Genomic DNA, 17,901 nt, shown 5'->3' with positions numbered 1-17,901 from the left:
TGGGTTAAATCCCCAGTAACAAAACTAAAAAAACCAAAAAAGGTAAGTAGGCTATTTTTATATAAATGAATCATTTTAAGTAACAGAATCAGATTTATATACTGAAGGTGATTACCAGAGGAGCTATAGAAGGTCATATCACTAAGAGATGAAGCCCATGAGCTCCGTGGACAGCTGTGAGGGAAGATGCTGGCTAGCAGTGCACTTGTTTGGTCCTGGGGGGATGTATTAATCAGGCCATTTTCATTATAGATCCCTAGCAGAGCTAAACTGCAGACACTCCTGCATTGTTAAACATACTCCAGGAAATTAGACCAATGAGCAAATTTACACAAGAAACAAATCAACAACTGCCACCTGAATACATTTGAGTAATAAAAACTGAATTTTCCTGACCTGAATGTATAGATACTATAAAGAAAATGAGTCTTTAAAGTCATAATTTTACAAATGTACAAATTAATAATTTGAGAACCTCTCTTCCTTTCACCACCTCTTTGTCTTTCCAGAAGTCCAGGACCCCACCCGACTCCCCAAGTCAATGTTCTCACATGACACCTGGATTCCTAAAACCAGGCTGATGAGACTAGACTGGCTCCCTTTTTCACATCTGCAGGTTGGCTGGCTACTGCTGAGTGCCATCCTTTCTGCACTATAACCTCCATCCTGCCTGCTGTAGTCTGACCAGCCGCCTTAGTTTCCAACATATTCCCCTAACCCAGAGGCTGGATCCCCAGAACCTTGTAAAGCCAAGGTAAACCCTCTAGGCTGTCTCCTCTGCTCCCTTCCTCCAGGTTCCTAGACTGGTTCTGGTCCCAAGGGTAAAGGCTCCAAGACCTAAGAAACTGCCTGCTCCACCCTTGGCCATGCTGGCTAAAGGGGCCAGGAGGGACTAGGGCTGGGACCCTTTGTGGGACTTTACACCCTGCCCTAGAAGAAACTGGAAGGTGAGTCCTAGGAAAGTGGGGGTGGGGGAAAGGGGGTGCAAACAGTGGGACCACAAAAAGAAAGGAATTTGGCAAGAGTGTCAGGAGGGAAGTAACAGAAATGGGTTTAAAACTTTTAAATCATAATCATTACTTGCACTGAAATTCAGAATATAGATGTGAAAATACAAAACACTATTTTCTTTCCTTAGTAAATGTAATAAGAAATTCTGACTCATTTCCTATGAACATATCAAAAGATTTCAGTGAAACTGCATACATTCTGGGAGGCAGAATCAATTCTAAAATAATGAGCAGTTTATTCAGTAGTTAATTCTAGGAAAATGGACAGATTAGTTGGTAATTTAGTGTGTTGCTGGAATAAAGGCCATTTGATATCAAAGGTAAACAGGCTACCCCAGAAAACTAAGGTATTTTATTTGAAATAACAGAAGTAGACTCACAATTAAAAAAAGCTTTTAACACACACAGTGATAAAAGGTAGTCAATGAACTGGCGTGAGTGCCTCATACAGCCTCTGTGCAGCCAATTCCACCATTTCTCGGAGGGACTCATCGTCTTCACTTCCTTCTTCACATTCTACAGTCTGAAAGTGAAAGCACAAACATGCCTTTTGGAGTCTATAATTATATGGAGGATAAACAGTCTAAGAATAAGCCATCTTCTGTAAGGGTGGAGGGCATTGGAGGACTGATGACCAAGGAGCAGAACTACTAGTCTGCACACCTAGGAACAGGTACAGAGTACCAAGCCCATCCTGACACACGCATGGTCCTAATTAGAGGTGAGCTGAGGGCGGGGAAATATTGAGCCCTGCCTTAGAAGAAGCTGGAAGATGAGTCCTAGGAAAGTGGGGTTGGGGGAAAGGAGGTGCAAATAGTGGGGCCACAAAAAGAAAGAAATTTGGCAAGAGTGTCAGGAGGGAAGTAGCAGAAATGGGTTTAAAACTTTTAAATCATAATCACTACTTGCACTGAAATTCAGAATATGGAAAGGTGTAGAGAACTACACGGAATTGCCCATATTTGGTCCAGGCAATGCTAGTCCAAGGAAGCTAGGTGGTACAACAAAAAGTACTTGGCAAGCAATGGAGGTGGTCATCTACTCAATATTTGGTATTTAATTTGATTTACACTAATAATCTCATAGTTACTTCTTAAAGCTCAACCATGAAACACTACACTGTTAAAATGCTTAAAAAATCACACTATAAATATTCTCCATTTAAAAATTTAAGATGAAAAAGCAAATTCTCAATTCTATGACCAAATGATTACTGCTAACATTTCAGTGTATAACTGTGAAGACTTTTAGTTACACACATACACAAACACATATACCCTTTAAAACAATTTTTTAAGTTGTATAGCTACATCTATCTATCTATCTATCTATTTATATGTGATGCTGAGGATCAAACCCAGTGCCTTACACATGCTAGACAAGTGGTCTACCTCAGCCTATAGATATATATGTGGGTGGGTATGTATATGTATACACACACACACACTTTTTTTTTTTAGATATTATGGTTTAATTTTTTTTTTTTAGTTGTTGATAGACTTTTATTTTATTTATTTACATGCAGTACTGAGAATCGAACCTAGGCAAATGTGTTAATGCTGAGTCCCAGACCCAGCCCCACACTTTTCTTACATATATACATATATATACACACTTTTAAATTAAAACAAAAATGGGATACTGATGTGATTCTGCAATCTGTATGTGGGGTAAAAATGGGAGCGCATATCCCACTTGGATTTAAGTTTCTTACCATTTTTTTTTTTTTTTTTCTTTTTACAGTGCCGGGGATCAAACCAGGGCTTTGCACATACTAGGCAAGTACTCTCAGCCTCTTACCACTTCTTTGCTGTTTTGTGGTGATGGGATTGAACCCAGGGCCTTGTATATGCTATGAAAGTGCTCAATTATTGTTTTATATTCTCAGCTCATCCTTGTCATTTTAAAAAATGCTTAAATGGATACTGTTGTACACTATCTTTGCGCATCTGTTTAATTCTTTTCTTTAGTAAAATCTAATAAGCAGAGTTGTAGACAAAGACCTTATTCTATTAAAGCTTTTGATGCCAAACTGCTTTGCAGAAATATTAGGTTTGCGATTTATGTATTAGTGGATCTGGATATTTGTTTTAAACTTACTGGCTACTGATACTTCTTCCCTAGTAAAGTACATGTTCATGTCTTAGTTTATTTTTTTCTACTGAGGTAAAATAAATCTAGAGTTTCCTCAAAGCACGCTATATATAGTCATGTAAAATAAATTTAAACCCCACCCCTGAAAGCCAACATTTAGAAAAGCCACATGTATCTTGCTGGAGGAAACAGGAGCAGCTTCTCTGAAAAAATGAACTGGATGCCAAAGTAGAGAAAGGCTAAGGTGAATGAAGGCAAGCTGAAACATTTCCCTAAAGAATACTTCGTAACTTAAATATGTAAGTAAGAATATGGGGAATACACTGTGAGGAAATGCCAGATTGAAAAAAGCAAACAAACAAAAAATGTGTTAGGTGTGGGATCAGAAATTATTTCTGTCCTCACTTTATGTTCCAAATGGTTTGAAATGTAGGAACAGTTACGTACCCGTGTGTCCAAGTTAATATTAGCTGTTTTCCCATCCACGGTGACGCTAAGGACAGAACCATCTTTTACACTTACACATTCTTCTCCAAATATGTCCCTTAAAATAAATAAAGATGACATGTTAATAGAAGAGTCCTGCTTTGTATATCTGGGGAAAAAAATAAAATTGAAGAGAAGTCCTAGTTCCAAAGTGAAGTACTGATATCTATTCCTGAGGTATACATATTGTTTACCTTGATATAATTTATTAGTTTTTAAAATCAGGTAAAATAGCATCATTTATTAAGTATGTTCCATCGAGCAGGCATTATACTAAGCACTTTATATACTTTTTTTTTTTTTACTTTAGATGGACACAATACCTTTATTTTGTTTACTTATTTTTATATATGATGCTGAGGATCGAACCCAGTGCCTCACACATGCTAGGCAAGTGCTCTACACTAAGCCACAACCCTAGTCCAATATATACATTACCTTAATGTATAATGATTTTGGTAAAGATTCTTTGACACACGAGGAATAAAAAGAGAGGTTAGTGATTTGCTAAAATCCTCAAAGCTTGTAAGCTGTTGAGTTGGAATTCAAATCCAGGTATGTGGGCATCATTGGCTCCTAAGTTCACTAGCTGTCCACTCCTTTTAGTCAAATGCCTACTTTGTATTCATGAAGCTCAGTTTTGACTGAGCACCTTCTAGTGTTGGGTGTGGAGCCAAGTACTGGGGATACAGATACCATGACAATACCATTTCTGTTATTGAGGGACTATGGTTTAATCATTAATTTCAATACTGTTATGATCAGTTACAGGGGTATTTGAAAACAGTAGTCCAATTAATAGTCTGGATACAGTTAATGAATATAAAAGCTCCATAAAACAGCCCTCTGACAGAGTCAGACACTGACAACATTGTATTTAACTGGCAGTGGGGAGGGACCAACTGCTTGTTCTTTTAGACAGTAAATGTTAATAATGTGTTTGAGGACTGGGGATATAGCTCAGTTGGTAGAGTACTTGCCTCGAATGCACAAAGCCCTGGTTCAATCTCCAGCACGACACACACACATAACCCTAGCAACTTAGGAGGCTGAGGCATGAGGATCATAAGATCAGGGTTAACTGCAGCAACTTAATGAGATCCTGTCTCAAAATTAAAAAAAAATTTCTGGGGTGTAGCTCAGGGGTAGAGTGCTCCTGGGTTTGATCCCTAGTACTGTAAAAAATGAATATATTTGAATAAATCTGTCTGGGTAAATTAGTACTAAGGAAAAATACCATATTTCTTTTTTTCCCCTCCCCTCCTGTGCTGGGGATCAAACCCAGGGCCTTTTGTATGCTAGGAATGCTACCACTAAGCTATATACCCAGACCAAATAATATATTTCAAATATAGAAATATATTCAAAAGACAGGAAAACAAGTTGCAATTGTTTTTCACATAATTGACTGTTGGTTGGTCTGAAGATACTGGGCCAGTGACTACAGCAGGGAGCCCCACGTTGTCTATTTCTGCAGAGCCTGAGAGCAGGACCGCTACAGTTCTGAACCTACTCAGATCTGGAAAGCAGGACACCCACATCAACAGGGCTCTCAACCTGGGTCCCAGGAAAGGCTTTGAGAGGTCATCTAACCCCTTTGAAATCAAAGGTAAAATTGTGCATATCCCTCTTCTCCACATGCTGGGGAAAAGTCCCACAGCCTCATCACACTGGCAGGTCAGTGCAGAGCAAAACCCCTGCAGAAAGAGCAAGAGACTCAGGGCTACTTAGCCACAGGGCTGGAAACTGACAGAGTTGGCACCCTTGTTAGTGGCAAAGACAGCTCTGCTCCTATGGCTTGTCTAGTTTATGTGACAAGGGACGCTTCGTAAAATCAAAATGCCAGCACCAAGAACACTGAAGATGTGTGACAGCTTCTATAGGCTAAGTCATCATTTAAATCCTGTTATCTACTGGGTGAAAAAGCTGGGTGCAGTAGCATATGCTGCAGTTTCAGCTACTGAGGAGGCTGAGGTAGGAGGTTCACTTGAATTCAGGAATTTGAGGCCAACCTTGGCAACCAGTGAGACTATTTCTAAAACACAAATGAACAAACAGAAAACCTAATAGAAGCTTATCCATTTTTTAAAAGCCACTATTATCAAGTGTGAAATGTGGGAAAAAGAATGAAAGAAACAGAAATGCTAATGCAAAAATCTTCCAAAAATATAGAACACCTTATTTTGTTAAGATGTATAATTAAGTAACCTTCAATTTAAAACTAGAAATCATTTTTTAACAAGTATTTGAGAGATTACCACATACAAGGAACATTGTACTAGGTGCTGAAATTATAAATCATAGCTATCTACTCTTTACAAGATTATTTTACTTGGAAAAACATTCCAAAATCAGATTTAAAGAATATTTATAGAAAGGCAAAGGACTTAATTATCTGGTGTTCAGAAAAATACCAATATGAAAAGTATTGCACAGCTACAGACTTCATATCTGAGAAAGTCTAGAATGAAACCCCCTTTATCAAAGAATTCATATTTAAGAAGCAAACACGTAGGGTACAGTGGTGCACACTGGTAATCCCAGAGACTTGGAAGTTGAGGCAAGAGGATTATAAATTCAAGGTCAGCCTCAGCAACTTAGTGAGGCCCTAAGCAACTTTAGCAAGATGCTATCTCAAAATAAAAAATAAAAAAGTCTGGAGATGTGGCACAGATGTAGAGCAACATTAGGTTCAATCCCCAGAACTGCAGGAAAACAAACAAAAGTAGTAAATATAAAATCATCTTTCAGGCGGTCAGTGGTACTGCTGAGACAAGGGTCTGTGGTTGACGGTGCCAGCCTGTCAGCACATCCCGAGGCCCTATTATATGAATGTAGGCAGCTGGCCAGGCAGGTCCCACACCAGGAATCTAGCAGAGTGAAGCTGCCCTGGCTTGCATCACACAGCCAGTATGTGAACGTGCCAGAGCAGAGTTCAGGGCTCCTCCCACCCATCCTTACTTCCTGGTTGGGCGATGATGAGTAAGAGACTTACTGGAGCATGATTTCCAACCTCTTGCTGTAAATGTGCATTTCTAATTTCTTAGAAGCCTTTTGTACTGCACCTGGGGGGAAACGGACAGAGTTCAGTTTCCAAGTTTCTATTCTAACAATTCCAAATCCATGACCAGAATGATTAGCTATGAAGCGTTGAAGTGCAAGCACATTGCTGCTCCGTCCACCAGTTCAGCCCAGCTTGGCACTGGCATCACTGTATTTTGTGTTCTTATTTAAGACCCACAAGATGAGACTTAAGAGCTGCATCCCCAGCCATTTTCTAAAAGTTCTACTTTGAGACAGGGTCTTGCCAAGCTGCAGAGGCTAGCCTTGAACTTGCCCATGTCTTCCTGTCTCAGCTTCCTCCACCCCCCGCAACCCGCCGTACTGGGGATTGAACCCAGGTGCACTTAATCTGGGTTCATTGAGTCATTTCCCAGCCCTTTTTGTATTTTATTAGAGACAGGGTCTCCCTAAATTATTTAGGGCCTTGCTAAATTGCTAAGACTGGCTTTGAACTTGTGCTCTGCCTATCTCAGCCTCTTGAGCTGCTGGGATTACAGGTGTGTGCCACTGCATCTATACCATATGAATAATTTAGATTTGATGTAGCTAGTTATAAAGAACATGAATAATGAAGCAGTAGTCAGCTAAATTTAATTCTCCTGAAATCAAAGAACTGCATACACACACACACACACACACACACAAATATTTTTTTTAATACTTAGTGGACACAATATCTTTATTTTATATTTACGTAGTACTGAGGATTGAACCCAGTGCCTCATGCATGCTAGGCGAGCACTCTACCACTAAGCCACAATCCCAGCCCTTCACATATGTTTAACATTAAGAAATAGGAATATTCTACCAGAGAACAGGCTCTGAGGATGGGAATATAGGATGGGCAATTTCTCAAACATTCCAGTGTGACTGACTAGCAACAAGGGCCACTCTATAGTAAAGACACAAATCTGAAGACATGTTTTACACTGAATTATGTATCAAACAGAATGAAGGTGTAAAAAATTACATAAAAACATTTCCATTGGTGTTTTCTTTGGTTGAAAATTGTCCAAGAGGGAGATGCTATTCTAACTAACAAGGTTTATTACTCACAAAGAGTCTTCCTAACACACAAGCTCACTTAAAAAAATTTTTTTTTTAATATTTATTTTTTAGTTTTTTTGGCGGACACAACATCTTTGTTTGTATGTGGTGCTGAGGATCGAACCTGGGCTGCACGCATGCCAGGTGAGCGCGCTACCGCTTGAGCCACATCCCCAGCCCCTTAATTAAGCTAACTTAATTCAGCCATATTTTGGAATCTCCTTCAGCTATGTTTAAGAGGACTATAACTAAAGGAATTTTATCTTCATCTTAATTGCAACCATAGTAGGAATGAAGAGACCAAACAAAAAGGAAAATATTGGTAATATGCACTGTTGTGTATGCACCTCAAAGATTACAAAGGAATAAAACAATTAGATTTAATTTAGGATTAATTAATTTAATTTAGGATTCTAAATTTCTAATTTAGGATTCTACTTCCTTTTAGTTCACAGAATCAGAAAAGATGAAAGAACAGATAAATGAAAGTAAAAATTATGTACCTTTCCTTATTTTCGGATTTGACTGAACTTCTAGGATCACCGTTGTTACAGTGTCAGCATACATGTCATTAGAAGGGTTTGCCAGCCACTGGAAGGCAAAGGCAGAGTTAGGAAGGCAGAGCTCTGACACTCACCCAGCCAGCCCAGCCAGGGACTGTATAGGCAGGGCTACTGGTTTTAGCATTTTCACTGAAATTAACTAATAATGTTGAACATCCCTAATTTTCTTTTTTAATCATAAAAGTATACTAAGCACTTTCTTTGTGGCAAGGTGTTTTATACATATTATTTAATTCTCAAAACAAATAGTACAATTAGGGGCTGGGGTTGTAGCTTAGTGGTAGAGCACTTGCCTCTCATATGAGGCACTGGGTTCAATTCTCAGCACCACATAAAAATAAGTAAATAAATAAAAATAAAGGTTTTGTGTCCATCTACAACTAAAAATATTTTTTGAAAAATAGTACAATTGACTTCATTTTATAAATAAGAAAACTGATTCTAAAGTAATTTGTATAAGGTTATTGCTGGTGCTGGATTCAAACTCAAATTCCTAATAGCTTTGTTAGATGCACAGGCAGTATGATAACAGGGTAAGATGTGCATGTCTGATACTGGGGATGGAAGCCAGAGCTTTGCGCATGCTGGGTATATGCTCAATCACTGAGTTATACCCCTATCCCCTATGGGGTAACATTTTAAAACATTACTTCTTCTTCTTACCAGAAGACTAAGATTCCCTGACGTTCTTTCATGTGCCAGTTATTCTAACAAAGCTTCCCATATACCAAGGTTAGTGAAACCAGGTGCATAATTTTAGGAAAGAGCACACTCCCTAATTTTTGCTGCCTCTCCAAGAGCATTTTTACAAGTAACAGCAGGCATTTGAAAACCTTTCTAAGATGCTTTCTGATTTCTTAACTCTAGAAACAAAAATACATTCTCTAATAGTATTTAGTAGAAAGAGTTGAATCAATATCTCTAATAATTTTCCTTTTTCTGATCATATTTTGTATATTATTTTATGTAACTTCATACTAGAGAAACCCATTCCTTTGACACTTTCATTCTTCTTCTTCTTCTTTTTTTTTTCTTTTGATACTGGGGAATAAGCCCAGGAGTGCTCTATCACTGAGGTACATCCCAAATCCTATTTATTTTTTATTTTGAAATTGGGTCTCACTAAGTTGCCTGGGCTGGACTTGAACATGTGATCCTCCTGCCTCAGCCTCCGGAGTCACTGGGATTGCTGACATGCGCCACAGGCTTGACATTTTCTTTTGTTGTTTTTAGCCTTCTGGATCAAATTTAGGCTTAGATCACAAAACTCTAGTAGGATCAGAGCTGACATATCTTTTTAAATTTATTTTAATCTTCAAAATACCATTTTTTAAGAAGTGCTACCAGACAAGTTTGTATGCTTTTATTTTTTTATTTTATTTTTTTGAAGGTAAGACATCTCAGTTTTTATCTTTTAATTTATTGATTTTTGGATGGAAACTGATTTTTGTGGGTATGGACTATATTTGTTATCTGCTGTTAACCATCTCCAATTCTTCCTATTGAAAGATGTTTTTATTTTTTTTAAAAAAGGTCTTGCTAAGCTGCACAGGCTGCCTTTGAACTTGTGATTGTGTTTTACCTCTGCCTTCCAAGTTGCTGGGATCATGGATGTGTACCACCACATCCAGCATGTTTGTGTTTTAACAGAATTCAGTTTCTATCTTATGAATTTTATGACCTATTATCTAACTGAAATATTCCTGCATACCACAAAATCAGCTGAGACTCATGTGGCAGACTTATTGAACCCAATAAATATTAAGCTTTAACTTATTAGTAGCAATGTAACTATATAGAAAATGTCCAGTTACATTATATTTAAAGTTCATCTTGGAAGGAAAAACATAAACTTATTTCCCAACTATTTTTTCCCCTGAATGGGAAGCAACTAATTTTCTCTATAATTTACATGTAAGCATTTTTTTAAAACTTTTTTCCCTCTTGTTTAGGTAAATGATTTTATCTTACTTCTAGTACCACCATGCCTGGTTCTTGTATTACAGTAATATTTTTGAATACTTTCAGAGCAGGTTTTTCTTGAATTTCTAATTCTTCTACATCACCTAGAAAAAAGAAAAAAAAAAAAGAATTACATTATGTATGTAATTTTCTAATCATCTTTCAGAGGCATCACTTTATTTGCTTATAGAGATGGATTAAATAAAGCTAATAAATAATGGAAAATTAATAGCATAATGAAACAGCTAGAATTTATTTTAATTGCTTATAGCAATTAAAGATATAAATACATATTATAAAAACTCATGTACAAGAGATCTGGCCTTCTGCTAGCATCTTAACACACCACTTTACCTCTGACTTCATAAATTTATTCACTGCACAGGAATATTCTATTGTTATTCAATATCAAAATTTTCTGGTCTTCTTACTGTCCTCTTAAACAAGGATTAATTCAGACATTTTTTATTAATTTTTTTTATGTTATTATCCATAATCCTAGTGTAAGGGTTAGAGGTGAAAAAAGATTTTCCTTATACTGGTTTGTTTAATGGTAGCACTTTACTACGTGTATTCTGATGGAAAGCAATTTTATAATCTGAAATATCATTGCTTTATTAGAAAGTTCCTGCCTCTCATTATATTAATACATAAAAATCTGTAACTCAAAATGATGAAAACAGATTGAGTGGGCTTATTCTCAGTGGTCTTTGGCCAAAGTCCATTAATTCTTATAAAACCTGCTAAATAGATCAGTAATGATGAAACTAGAAAATCTGTTTGACTCAACCAAGAGAAAAAAAGAGATAAAATTTAGATATAGTCAACTCAAATATATTTTAAACACAAGGAACAAGACTACTGATATTTTTAGAGTTGTAAATACATTAGAGATAAGAGGTATCATGGGATTTAAAAAAAATATGAGTATATTTTCAACTAAAGGTGATAATATATATGACCATTTGAAATACAAATAGACTTCTGAGACAATTATTGAAGCTGAATAAAATCTTTCCTCAGATGTAAAATTACCTTACTAAAAGAGGTAAAATAATTAAATGAATTTCAATAAACATACCTGTCAATTTCTGCAGCTGGTAATAGAGCAAATTAAAGGGCCCAGTGTATGGTATGGCTTGGGTCTGTTTCACAGTGCTCATGGCCAAGTCAGTATAATCTGAAGAGAAATTAGAGTAAACAGAATTTAAGAAAATAATACTAGTTTCACAAAACACAATTTATAAAATACCAGGGTTAAAAAAAACAAGTGCAAGCAAATTAAACAAGAACACACTTCTGAAAGCTATCAAAGTGCTCCTACAAGTCCCTGCTTATGGCCTCCTGCCCTGCTAGTTAAGTTGGGTTCCAACTCTGGGTAAGCAGCCTTGCCCTCAGAACCATCAGGTTCTTGGACTTCTCCAAGCAGTGCGTAAGCTGCCTTCCACCTTCTCTTCTGCTTGGCCAGTGTTTCCCAATTTGCAGAGCTCTTGCCATGGCTCCAGGCCAGCTCTCCTCATATACCCAGCATTCGACATGTGCCTGAGCTGTACTGTGATGAGCACTTTCTAACACTGCTTCTCTCATTACACTGAGCTGTAAAAGGCCGTGACTTGATAAACCTTCAGTGCTTTAATAAACCTAGCCCCCTGCAGGGCATGGGAGTAAGAGTTCACCAGGTGGTGAATGAAGGAACAAGTTACACACTTACTTGTGATACTTTGAAAGCTGACAACTGGCCTGCCTCACAGATAAATTCCTAAATACATCTGGTATTTCTTATTCCTTAGTAAAGTTCTTAAAATTTACTAGTGTTATACAAATATAAGCAAGCACAGTATTTACTTGAAGGAAAGTAAGTTCTTACCAATGGCTTAGAAGTTATACCAACATAGAACTCAGTAGAAATGTTTATAAACTTCAGAAAAAAAAAACAACTTATAAACTTAAATCCAATCCTGTCTTGGTGCAAACCTCCATTGAGCTTCAATGTGTTTATACTACAGTTTCTGACCATATGGTTGATGTTACTTGGATGATGGGCTTTAATTTTTTCCCTTTAAAGAAGATTTATGAAAGATTTTGTTTCTTCATCCTGATCGTTGTTTTGGAATGGTGGAGAACGAACAGGTCCAGCAAGTGATGTAAAACTACAGATTCATTAAGTGTAGCTCAGTGGCAGAACACACACTTTACCATGCATGAATCTGGGTTCATACCAAACAGAACAAACCAACCCTACAGATGGTTAAAAACCAAAATGTTCACCTGAGAAGTACAAAGTTACTTCAGAAAATAAAAACACCATGCATTGATGTAAAGGGTAGAAAACAGTGGTATGAGGTCAGTAGGTCAACCTGAGAGAGGCGAACATGACCTCAATTATGAAAAGAGTGACTTCATAGATAATTTTAATGTTTCAATGGTTCAGAAAAGATTTCTTCCTCCACAAAGCTATTTAGACGACTTATCTATTTTTATTTCATTATTTTGTTGTTGCTAAATATTTGGCCACTAAATTAAACAGAGGTTTTCATAGATTTTTCTTTCAATGCTGAGGTCAAATAGTATCTGATAATGAACAGTATACTTACTGGACAGGTCACAAGGAGAAAGTATGTGATAATTAAAGTTTCTTTTAACAAGTATTCCTGAGACCCGCTGGCCTTGTTCTGGTTTTTTGTCTGCTAAAAAGCCCATGACCTATTAAAAAAAGAAGGAAAAAAAAACAAAAAAAGGAGAAAATAGAAAATAGAATGCAGATATTTAGGCAGTCATTGACAACCACTAGACCTTTTAACTACAAAAACAACATGTGAATTTAACTTTGAAAATTATAAAACGCTATATTTTATATCTCTATGTCCAGGTTCATGTCCAAGCCTAACAAGTTCTCAAAGAGAAGATCCACAGGGATGGATCTGGCAAGAATGGCTGGGTTCAGTTCAATTCCAAACAGCTCAACAACAAAAGTTAACGCTTTATTTATTTAAGAAAATTTTTTTTGTGGTTCTGGAGATTGAATTCAGGGCATGCCAGCAAGTCTTCTACTGCTGAGCCATACCTCAAGCCCGCAATGCTTTTAAATAACTAAAATTATCAGAGAACAATACTCCAATAAGTTGTTTAGCTTTTTCTGATCTCAGTTCAATGTGGCATCTCTTAAATTATCTGATTCCAAAAATTCTTTTGTCCCTACATCACTTCCAGCAGAGTTTTGAGAAATACAGTTCTAGATTGTTCCATTGAATGTATTTTTCTATAGACATAGGAGAAACATCATGACACTGCGAACCATTAGGATTTGGGCACAGGGGCTGGGGCTGGGGCTCAGCGGTAGAGCACTCGTCTAGCATGTGCAATGCGCTGGGTTTCATCCTCAGCACCACATAAAAAAATAAATAAATAAAATAAAGTTATGTGTCCAACTACAACTAAAAAAAAAATATTAAAAAAAAAAAAAAGATTTAGGCACAGATACAAAACACTTGCTCTTCTTTGGAAAAACCTCACGTCCTGAGCTTTGCTAATTTTTGTTTCCCCTCCATTCAATTATAAGAAAGGCTATTCCTCAGTTTGTTTCTTCATGCCTGGCTCATTATGTATTAAAAAAATGTTGTAAAGTTAACATATGTCTGATACCTAAAACTTCATATAAATCATTTAAAAGCTGGCCTTAAAAGTATCTTCAAAAGATTTTTGATCAACAGAGGTAAAAATGCAGGCTTCTTCCAATGAATCCCTCTCACATGCCAGGTAATGTTTTCCTTAACTATTTCAATTTTAAATTCTGGAAGTATATTTCACCATCAAAACAATTAATTTGGGGCTGGGGTTATGGCTCAGTGGTAGAGCGCTCACCTCGCATGTGCAAGGCCCTGGGTTTGATCCTCAGCATCACATAAAAATAAATAAAATAGGTTCTGTTATATTCACATAACTGTGTTTAGATACTGGGAGGGCAGACCATCACTGCAGAGGAGTGGCATACAGTCATGAGCACACTTACCCTCCAACACGGGGAGGGGAAGAAGCTGGGGCTGTGGATCGGGGAGCTGTCAGATTCCACTGTATTAAGACCTAATCTACCTGGAAATTTCCCATCTGAAGAAATAACTTAGTAGAACAAAAAGCACCAGGATAACATCCTTGTAGTGTACTAAGTAGAAACGAGTATTCATCTTGATTTCATTAAAGAAGGTCCATTTTCTTAAGAAGAAAACACACAGCCAGGAATAGAAGCCACCACCCTTTACCTTGGCTAGTTTTTCTCCTCTGAAGTTTAAGGTCACAGCCTCTGTATTCCGAGGATTGTGAACCTCTATGTGAACTTCGTCATTATCTTCATATTCTCGAATCAGTGCTGCTTTCAGTCTGGCCATTTCATTCTGTTCTCCATGGACTAGAATCTACACAGAATAAATTTTATTTATTTATTTTTAATAATTTTTTTAGTTGATAACGGACCTTTATTTATTCATATGTGGTGCTGAGAATTGAACCCAGTGCTCACACATGCTAGGCAAATGCTTTACCATTAAGCTATAACACCAGCCCCACCAGATAAATTTTTAAAAAGCACAGGAAACATCCTCTATTGAGATAAATAATGGCCCTTGACTTCATTAACTAAATTCATGAACTAGAGATACCCCTGAAGTTATGAGACATCGCTGCTTTTAAGGACCTCTCACCAAACTTATACAGATTTCTTTATTCTGCTTGGCTTTAAAAGTTATGCAGAACTACTTTGAGAGTAAAGAAACTTCTATATCACTACAAAGATACATAACTTTTTTCTACATTTCTAGCTGTGTCTGTGCTCTCATTTGTAAAGATCTGGACCAGGTAACCTCCACAGTCTCTGCCAGCTTTAGATGCACATGGTTAAACTACTACTACTGCTCCTGCTGTCTCAGGAAATTTTCTTCAGATTTCCTAGTTTGAGGACTTTTTGTGTATATAGTACTATGGATTGAACCCAGGGGTGCTCCACCACTGAGCTACACCCCCAGTCCTTTTTTATTTTATTTTGAGACAGGATCTCACCAAGTTGCCCCAGGCTGGCCTCAGTCTCTATAAAGTCACTGGAATTATGGTGTAGGCCAACACACCCAACTTAATTTTAAGACTTTCAAATGAAGCTTTTGTGAAGGTTGGGGGTGGGATATCCTCTGATATCCCCTTCTGTTTTTACAACTATCATACTGGCGACCAGTCTTTCTGCTGACAAAAAGGTCACTCCTTGCCTATCTAAAGCAATGGTAGAAGGTTCTCATCTGACTCACGAAGCATGGCCAACATGGCTCCTATGCAGAGGTTTAGCACCTAGGACATGGACACAAATCTCGGCCCTGCTGCTTACTATTTGTGTATCCTTGGCTAAGTTACTTAACATCTTGGTTTCTTATTTACAAAACAGATATTGGAAGCAGGTGTGGTAGCACTTGCATCTAAATTTCAGTTACTCAAGAGGCCAGCCTCAGCAGCTCAGCCAGACCCCAGTCTCAGAAAACAAATACCCCCCCTCCTGAAAAAAAAAAAAAAAAAAAAAACCAAATCAGCTAGCTGTTGGTTGTGATAGTTAAACAAGTGGATTCATATAAAACATTAATATGTAAGGTGCAGTGGTACAGGCCTGAAACCCCAGGGGTTCAGGAGGCTGAGGAAGGAGGATCCTGAGTTCAAAGAAAGCCTCAGGAATTTAGCAAGGCCCTAAGCAACTCAGTGAGACCCTGTCTCTAAATAAAATACAAAAATGGGCTGGGAATGTGACTCAGTGGTCGAGTGCCCCTGAGTTCAATCCCTGGTACCAACAAAACAAAACACTAATATGGTACCTGGCACTTGACAAGCATTCAATAAATGCTACCTATTATCAACTACTACCACCAACACTACGCAAATTATAATTTTATCATGTAGCTATCCATTTTTTTTTTTTTTTTTGGCAGTACTGGGAGTTGAACCCAGAACCTTATGCATGTGAAGCAAGCAATCTACCACCGATCTACACATCCAACCCATATCTGTACTTTTGATAGAGCTGGTTATTGATGAAGGTAGGTATCAAATTCAACCCCAAAACTTAAACTATAAGCAGAGATAGAATCTGGAGTGATGAAATGGGGCTGAGGACGAGGTGCTGACAATGGAGGAAGAGAAAACAGCTTTTCCTCCTGGGCTTAAAGATCCTAGCGAATGTCTATGAAGCACAAATACCAGAAAACACCCAGGTGGCGTCTCCACTGTACTCAAATTCTACAAGCTACACACTAAGGAGGTGAATGATTTTCTCCATCAAAAAATCTGCTCATTAAGGGCCAGTGGCAAATTCCTGTGTGGACAATCACGCTAGAAAGAATTAAAATAAAAGTACATAAGAAGATGTTCTCTATTTACTCATTGGGGAAATGAAACTCAAAGCTGCAAGGTGAAAAACCTAAGTGTTCATCAATCCATCAGATAAATGGAAAAACAAAGTATGATATTTATGGAATATTACTCAGCTATAAAAAGCATTAAATAACATGCTGTAACATGGAAAAATCTTGGATACATCCTAAGTGGTAATTCCTCTTACATGAAATACCTAAAATAGTTAAATTCAGAGAGACAGAAGATAAGAGCTAACCTGGGGTGGAAGGGAAAAGGTAGAAGTCATAGTTTAATGGATACAGATTTTCTGTTTGAGGTGATGAAGTTTTGAAAATAAAGACTGGTGACAGTTGTATAACACCGAGAATGTGGTTAGTGCCACCGAATTACACACTTAATATATTCACAAAAGGAACTTCAACTATTTTCTACAGATGCATGTTCCAAAAGTGTTCCTCCTTTTAAGAATACATATTATTTTCAGTTTATTCCGCTAATTCCACCAAAACATATAACCATTATTTTTATGATTACATGAAACTTAAAAATGAGTAATACTAATGAGCTATACAGTAATATGTTTAATATCTATTTAAATCTTGAATTTTTAACTATAAGAACTTACCTTTCTCCTCTATCCAAAGTATTCTTACACTACTTAATATTATTTCAATCATATCCTATAAGTGCTTTAGAGATATGTTCTCTCATTCAGTCTTCCCAATACCCTTGTGAGGTATTATCATCCCCATTTACAAGGAGGTTAAATAATGTGCCCAGGTAACATAGCAAGCTAGGGATGGAGGAGATTCAAAACAAGCAGCTGGCAATGCAAAGGCTCTGCTCAAAGCTGCTACCTGATCTATAAACTGTCTGCTACAATTTCTTGGGTATGCTCCCCCCATAGCTATTATAAATCTCTCTCATAAATATTATAATTCAAAATCAGACACTAACCACATGAGGCGGTTTCAAAGCACGAATAAATTCACTGGTTTGCTGGTAATCTGTGTGAGCAGAGAAAGAAATGTAATCAACGGACATTTTCAGTGGTAACTTCTGCCCAGACATGGTAGTGATTTCTTCAGGTTCAGACATGATATGCTGTTAAAAACAAATACAAGAAAACAAAACAAACTATCCAATTAGAAAAAGAAAAGGTACACTTCCTTTTTTTTTCATGCAGCCATAACTCTCATGTTAAATTTAGAACCTTCAGTACAAAAAATCATTCAAACATTATCAACTTAGTAAGTAATAATCATTTTCTTGGTCAAGTAAACATTTAACAAGAAAGT

At 37.2% G+C, this 17,901-nt stretch overlaps 1 protein-coding gene across 2 annotated transcripts in view; it reads right to left on the bottom strand.

The window, feature by feature from the left end:
* Nucleotides 1-1,347: 1,347 nt before the first annotated feature.
* Nucleotides 1,348-17,901, bottom strand: part of Cpsf3 (cleavage and polyadenylation specific factor 3) — a 34,150-nt gene continuing 17,596 nt past the window's right edge. The window contains exons 10-18 of one of the 2 annotated variants that reach the window (XM_076834041.1): nt 17,561-17,707; nt 14,482-14,634; nt 12,820-12,928; nt 11,307-11,405; nt 10,235-10,329; nt 8,204-8,291; nt 6,586-6,655; nt 3,552-3,648; nt 1,348-1,533 (exon numbers count right to left, since the gene is read on the bottom strand). In XM_076834041.1, coding sequence (XP_076690156.1) covers nt 1,432-1,533; nt 3,552-3,648; nt 6,586-6,655; nt 8,204-8,291; nt 10,235-10,329; nt 11,307-11,405; nt 12,820-12,928; nt 14,482-14,634; nt 17,561-17,707 — 960 coding nt within the window. In that variant the 3' untranslated portion in view covers nt 1,348-1,431. The remainder of the gene's footprint in view (nt 1,534-3,551; nt 3,649-6,585; nt 6,656-8,203; nt 8,292-10,234; nt 10,330-11,306; nt 11,406-12,819; nt 12,929-14,481; nt 14,635-17,560; nt 17,708-17,901) is intronic. The other variant, XR_013088684.1, reaches the window with a different exon arrangement.

Source organism: Callospermophilus lateralis, chromosome 14 (genome assembly GCF_048772815.1).
Source record: "Callospermophilus lateralis isolate mCalLat2 chromosome 14, mCalLat2.hap1, whole genome shotgun sequence".
NCBI classification, from domain to species: domain Eukaryota; kingdom Metazoa; phylum Chordata; class Mammalia; order Rodentia; family Sciuridae; genus Callospermophilus; species Callospermophilus lateralis.
Note: the sequence above shows the minus strand (reverse complement) of the source record. Positions and strands in the feature narration are given on the sequence as shown.